The sequence below is a fragment of the Phalacrocorax carbo genome, chromosome 1 (assembly GCF_963921805.1).
Source record: "Phalacrocorax carbo chromosome 1, bPhaCar2.1, whole genome shotgun sequence".
Taxonomy (NCBI): domain Eukaryota; kingdom Metazoa; phylum Chordata; class Aves; order Suliformes; family Phalacrocoracidae; genus Phalacrocorax; species Phalacrocorax carbo.
The window spans coordinates 134,015,043-134,022,301 of NC_087513.1; the positions used below are offsets into that span (position 1 = coordinate 134,015,043).

At 42.0% G+C, this 7,259-nt stretch overlaps 1 protein-coding gene across 1 annotated transcript in view; it reads right to left on the minus strand.

Annotated features, from left to right (window-relative positions):
- The window catches only part of GRPR (gastrin releasing peptide receptor), a 35,416-nt gene extending 28,362 nt beyond the window's left edge, over positions 1-7,054 (minus strand). Inside the window, exon 1 of the mRNA XM_009502844.2 lies at positions 5,796-7,054. Within this exon, the coding sequence (XP_009501139.2) occupies positions 5,796-6,214 (419 nt within the window). The 5' untranslated portion in view covers positions 6,215-7,054. The remainder of the gene's footprint in view (positions 1-5,795) is intronic.
- Between the last annotated feature and the right edge of the window lie 205 nt (positions 7,055-7,259).

Sequence of the window (7,259 nt, forward strand, 5' to 3'; positions counted from 1 at the left end):
CTAGAGGCTGTACAGAGTGGCTTTCCCGCCACCCTCTTCAAATTCTTCCCAGTCTGCACAGTAACATTACAGCACAAGTAAATTGCCCCAAAATGGTGCCTTAGTGACCTGAAAGAATTTCATGACTGCTGTGAGTAGACTGCCCAGAATAAATTCATAACCACTATGGACCTGACACTTTACAACTGCTGGTATTAAAAAAAAAAAAAAGGTGTCACCTCTGTAAATCAACTCAGTGGAAATCGTTTGGCTTTCCATAGGCTTTATTTTAGGGTGGCACAGTCTTGCACACTTCCCTTAATCCTCTTGTGGAGATATAATCCAGTGACTGCAAAATAAAACAAACGAACTGACATGTAGATATTACTACTTCTCTGGTATTGTGTGTAATATTAATAGTAGGGGCTGGAGACATCCAAATCACAGAAGAGATGAGTCCACTAAACAAAGATTTTTACATATTTAAGAGTATCTTTCTAGAAATTCTGGATTTGTTTCTTTCTTTTCACCACTGTTTTTTAGGAGAGAGGGTGGTTTGAAGTTTTTTATTACTTAGATAAACACATAACTGTCACATAAGTTCAAAGGAACATCAGAAGTTGTGCTGTGGCCCACTCCAAGGGACCCAGGGCAGCTGGAAGCACTGCAGCACCCCTGCGTCCAAGCACTGAGGTCAACATTTCCAAAGCTAATATCCTCATTTCAGGTCTCCCACATGTCTGCAAATCCTTCTGTCTGCAGCTGGTCTTACCAAGGTAAGCAACCTAACCTCACGTGAAACGTCACCCCACGTGTCTCACTACGCTATCACCTCCTTCCACCACAGGCCAGCAGGCAGCTTTGGCTGGCAGGCATTGCTGCACTTTCCCAGTGCTAAAATCCAGATAATCCAAGGTGCTTAAAGTAAAGATGCTGCCTGTAAACTCTAATTATTCTTTACACTTACTCTGCTGTGTGCTTGTGAAAACAGCATTACTTCAGGAAGGTTTCACTGCATGAGCACTAGGGCATTTCGATTTTTTACAGTGTCAGCAAAACAGTGGGGAAGTATGATCAGTGCTTGACAGCTTGGGTAATTCAAATGCAAATGTATAAACCCTGTCAGTCATGGGAGAAACAGTCAATTAAATAAAGACATCTCCCATGACAAGGGCAATTAAATGGGCTGCTTTTCCTCTTACTGCGCAAAGATTTTCCTTAATTTCCTGTCACTTGCTGAGCCAGCCTTGGCTCTTCTGCCTGGGCTAGCAGCCCAGGTGTGACTGCTCTCACAGGCAGCTCTATACCCTCTCCCCTTGCACTGAGGAGAGGAGGCGGGCAGGGAGCTGGGCAAACCCAAACTCCCTTTTTGCTGGGGTGAGCTGAAGAAACCCACTGCCTCAACAGAGCAGAGCAGTGGAGCAGACAGATGTCCTTCCCCTGCCAACCTCATTTACAGTCCTTCTAAAACACACATATACACGCATGGACTGCTTGTTTCCTTGCTCTTGTATACTCAGTCCTGGTGCCTTATCACTCACAGAGGGTGGCTGTAAGCACACCAGTGGCCTTAACCCTCTCCTGGCTACTCTGCAAATGTGCCAAGCTTGCGGGAAAACAGGTCCCACCAACAGCTCCCACAGCTTCTGCAAACACAGCTAGATGAATGCAAGCTCCCTGCAGCCAGCAGAGTAGTCCTACAGAAAATCCATTTCTAATATTGTTACCCCTTTTTTGCCCTTTCTTACACACTCACTCAAATAATTTAACTTTAGCCTGATGCGATCTCATGATTGTACACAGAGCCAGCCTAAGCACCTGGGGATCCTTTGGCTATGCCCTACCTAACCAAATCTGTGCAGGCACGCTCGCCTGCGTTCTTATGCACGCAGAGCACCTTGCAGACGGGGAGGTTCCCACTGCAGGAAAAGCTGAGATCAGCAGTTTGTCTCTGTGTTTCTGCTTGAGAAGTTTGCAAGTAAGCAGTCAATCCTCTGGACAACCACTAGGTCTTGGTAGGTCAAAACACTGAGCAGCTTTAGGTGCTCTGTGGTGGAGGATGGCACTTAGCTGAGTGTTTGCAGTCACCAGGAGATGCTAGATCCAGTATTATTAACCCTGCCTAACACATGGGAAAGTGGAAATAGAAAGAATAAAAGTGTACCTCAGGAAGGTACACCCTCGTGCCCATAATGTTGGCTGTGCAAAAATCGATTAAAACTGAGCCACTTGTCTTTAGAAGGTGATCCAAAGCAACCAAGAAGTGGCTGAGGTCACTTGGCTTGTTCAGCTTGGAGAAGTGAAGGCTGATGGTCGACCAGCCTCATCACAGTCTACAGCTTCCTCAAGGTGGGCAGCAGAGGGGAAGGTGCTGATCTCCTCTCTCTGGTGACCAGCGATAGGACACAAGGAAATGGAATGAAGCTGTGTCAGGGGAAGTTCAGATGGGACATTTGGAAAAGGTTCTTCACTGAGAGGGTGTTCAGTCACTGGAACAGGCACCCCAGGGAAGTGGTCACGGCATCAAGCCTTGAGCTTGGTCAAGACAAAAAGGAATGTCTGGACAATGCTCTTAGTCATATGGTTTAGTTTTAGGTAGTCCTGTGAGGAGCAGGAAGTTGGAGTCAATGATCCTTATGGGCCCCTTCCAACCTGAGATATTCTATAATTCCACAAGATTATTTCTACCATTGTTGTAACATGTAGCATATGTATTTCACCACTCTCTCATGTACTGTATCTGCCCATCACACCTACCCACTGCCTTTCATCTTGTGTTTTGAGGCCACCTCCTTGGAAACAACCTTGTTGTATCACACTCCAATGCTTTTCTTTATACAGCAGATTTCTGATCCCAGAGATGCCAGGTCTGTCTAGGCATCACCACAATACCTTCAATAAAGCCAGCAGTTGTTCCCACTTGCTTTTGTCAATGGAAGGACACTAGAACTGTAGGGGTTTTCTTATTGTTTTTTGCAGACAATGAATTATAGACAAAAGGTCTGTGGTACACTGACAAGTCTCCCTTTCCTCGGAGGCAGTGCCATGTGATGCTATTCACAGCAGATAGTTTAGGAGGTTTCTCTCTCCCATGGTCCATGGCTTTGATTCTTGAGAACAGGGACATTCACATGCCTCATGTGAGCATCTCAGGTAGGGTTCACATCACTGAATGTTAGCCATCTCAAATACGGGCATCTACTCTGTGCTAAACAGCAAGGCTTCCTCTACACCCAAGGAGGGATATAGGTGTCCTTGACACGGTCATTTATCCTGCCTCCTCTGGAAGTATCTCTCTCCATGGACTAGGGAACACCTTGCTGACTATCCTGGAGTAGCTCCTCACCTCAGACAACAAAAGCCTCCTGTTACCCGGCTCTCACCACCATGCCCCTGCCTTCTGCAGGTGTTTCTCTGCAGGGCTGAGCTGCCACTCATCCTTTGTCTAACGCCACATCTGACATTGGAAATGGTTGTCTATAAAACCTCCCCAGGTGAGAGGCTCAGCATCTCCCTGCCCCAGGGGCCACAGCAGGTTACTGGGCTGCTGGTCCCTTCACAGACCAGGCAGGCATCACCATGCTGGTCACAGTTAACTCTCATGTTGGAAGACTTCCCTGTACATTTGAAGTTTATTTTCCTAATGATTCTGACATGATTAATACTGAGTCGTAGAGTTCAGGGTGACAGTTTTAAGAAAATAAAGATAGACTAACAGGATCTGAGCTGACAAAATATAGACTGAATTATTTTGTAACAAGATTATCCCAGCACCATTTTTAATATAAAAAACCAGAAACTTCAGTAAGCATAACAGATAAGGCCCATTAGTGGTTCAGTGCATAGCATTTAAGATTCATAGATCTAATAAAGGCAAAAGTTTTGTTATTTCCTCCTTCTGCAGTGGACAACAGATGCATTAACAGAGGGTAAAATGAACCCTTAGAAATGGGAACATAAAGTCTTCTCCCAGAAGCATGCCTGTCTCCCTTATAGCCAAACAGCATTGAAAAGTGTGGTAACATTTGATTACCAGTACAGCACGATGTTTAACAGGATCCAGATAAAGCTGAAATTGAGAATTTAGTCACCAAACCCCAAGCTCGCCACAGCTGTTGTTTTCTGTTCTGTTCACTCACTTCAGGCAAAAAACTCTATTGATGTACTGTTCAGTAAAAGCATTTCCAATGTTTACCTTACGCGGCACGTGATCAGATAGCAACAAATCTCTCTAGCATAATCTTTATGTTGCACATTTTTTTCCTGGCACTCTTTAAAACAACTTACTTTACATCTTTGGAAAGATGAATTTCCTGGAGAAATACTTATTGTTTTCCTAACATTTTCTTCAGAGCAGGCAGGGGGGGTCCAACCACCACATGAAACTCAGGAGTGAAAGTGTAGGTGGTCCTTTACTAGAGGATTTGTGCACTTTTCCTATTTTCCCAAATCTTTTAGAGCAAATTGCTTGAAGAATTTTGTCTATACATAGACCTGTTTGTCATCTGTTATTGGGGCAGACAGGACTATTTTTATATGTACACCAGCATGGAGAGTTAATAAACATATTGACCGTTCTGTCTCTGAAACACTATGGAGTCATTTGCTTTCATTAAGACCACATACTGTATATTGAAATATGCCTATGAACTACCTTGAAAACTGAACAAAAATAGTCTGATGTTTTAAAGTAGGAGGTTAGGAGGAAAGACACAGAGTGACATGCAAGGGACTACCTAAAGCAAACCTAGTTTCACTTCTTTATGACCGAGAAATACAATCTCCAGGTCTTTTTTGAGCAAAACAAAACTGACATAATTTTTCTGATTGGAAATCTTAGCACTTCTGTGAGATTTTATAACTTTAGCATGGTGGCAATGTATTCCTTAATCTCTTTCTGAAGCATCCAAATTAGAAAAAAAAAAATCTTGCCTTTTCTGACGCACATAGAAGTTTCTATAAAAGCCAACAGTCTAATAAATACTTAACACCTTTCCAGAAAGGTAGGCTTCATCCTTCCAAATCACATTCAAATTAAAATGTCTTTTGAATTTAAATCTGAAAGCTCTGAGACAATTTTCCAAAGCCTCACAGAAATCTAAAATAGAGCTGGCTTATTAGAAGCATATAATTTGTTAAAGTCAAACTTGTTTGCACATATTCCAAAATAGCATAACTATTACATGTTATTTTTACCAAACATTACTGGAAGATAAAGTTTCCGAAACAACAGCACTGATCAGTTTTGATTGGATAAGAGGCAAACAGTATACTCAAGGGAAATATACTGGCTATAGTGAACTGAGATGCCTGGCTTCAGGCATCCTCATTTCACTATTTGGAACATATTGCATGAAATACTGCCTCACATGTAATTAGTCTTAAGGAAGCAAGTCACTAGAAGGAATTGTTTTCACTGTACTTTAAATTGCTGCTCCTGTGCCTTCACACTTCATGAAATATGGATCAGTTACCTTTCTGGCAAATATCAACTTTCTGTCTTTTAACAGCTTCATTAATGCTATTTTCTCTCTCTGGTCTTTAGTTTGATTTGCTCTTTTTTTTTTTCTTTTAATTAAGCTAGACTATTAGCTAAACTGCACAGACATTTATTTAACCTAGAAAGAGTACCCTGTGTTCAGTCAGCATCCTCCTCAAGTTGTGTGCTCATAACCACCAGAAATTAACTGAAGTCATTCTTTTTCCCTCATTAGGTTAAAAATATAATGTTACCTCAATATATGCATTCATAGTCGTGCATTTTATGGAGTCATAATTACGCAGAATTCTTTTCCAGGCTACGACAGCCAGCTTACCTGTCAGCTGAGAGAGCAGTGAGAGTAAAGACTGACACCCCTACAGAAGTGAGCTGTATGAAGGGGATAAGTTTGCATCCAGTTCTGCCGAACAGCCACTCATCAGCAAGGTACCTGCTGGCATCCACGGGCACGCAAGTCACTAAAAGCAGCAGGTCTCCCAGAGCCAAACTGGAGATGAACAGATTAGGGACATTTCTCATGGATTTCACAGTACAGAAGATCTTAATCAAAGTGATATTGCCAATAAGGCCTATCAAAATGATGATCCCGTAGATGGTGGGGATGGCATAGAGGAACGCTGGGTAGAACCAGTCGTCACCGAGGAGGGAGAGGTTTGCGCTCTGGTTGACAGAGACGTTGTAGAGAATTAAGTTTTCTGTTTCTAGGTCTAGCAGAAGGCACTCTCCAGATGCCATTGTCCCACTTTGCTCTTCTCAGAAGACAACTTTCTTCTGTGAAAATCCTCGAGTAATATTTCTTGCTTTATTTTTACTGCTGCTTGCTGGCTTTAAACACTCAGAAGAGTTTAAAAGTCATATCACTTTCTGACACATCTTGAAAATAAACAAGCCAAAAAGCAACTGCACCTTGCTTAACAGTACTGTTTCCATAAGGTGAAAGTAGGACATCTTTTAGCATAGTTTGAATCCTGAAACTTGCCTTTTCCTCATCGACTTGTCTTGCTGTTAGGTATTCCTGAGCTCTGGAAGGCCATTTTTCAAATTCAAGGACCAGTAAGTGGGAGGCATTTTCAAAATCGAGGCTTGTTAAATTCCCAGCTGCAGGTCTGCTGAGCAGAACTGAGTCCAAACCAAGGGAATTACAAAAAGCAAGAACTTTTGGTAGTTGCTGTCACGCTGCATTGCCAATCTCTCCCAGATTTCAGCACCTGCACTCACCAGCTGGATTTAAAGTGAGGAAAAAGCAGGGCTCCGCTGACGGCTCGGATCCTATAGGCAGGATCTTCTGGACGTCAATTCTTCCCCTGCTTCCCATCATGAGAGCAGGCTTGCTTAAATGATTGCGCTAATACCGGGAGAGCCGCCGGCAAGCGCCGGAGAATGCCAGCCACCTACTGGACAATCTAATCACTGCCTGGGTAGAAGGGGAATAAAAAACACATCAAAATCACCGTTAACTCTTTAGATGGAAAAAAAAAAAAGAAAAAAAAGAAAAAAATCTGCTCATTTATATGTCGTGAGATGATGTTCACCACCTCGATAAATAAAATAAAATAAAATAAAATAAAATAAAATAAAATAAAATAAAATAAAATAAAATAAAATAAAATAAAATAAAATAAAATAAAATAAAATAAAATAAAAGACTTTATTTCATCCTTCAAATAATGTGATCAGAAAAGCAATCACACCTTCTTAAATAAGAACACATATATTTTGTTTGCACTTTGGTATTCAGTTGTTCCAATGAAAGAGAATAATGATATGAAGCCAAATTAAA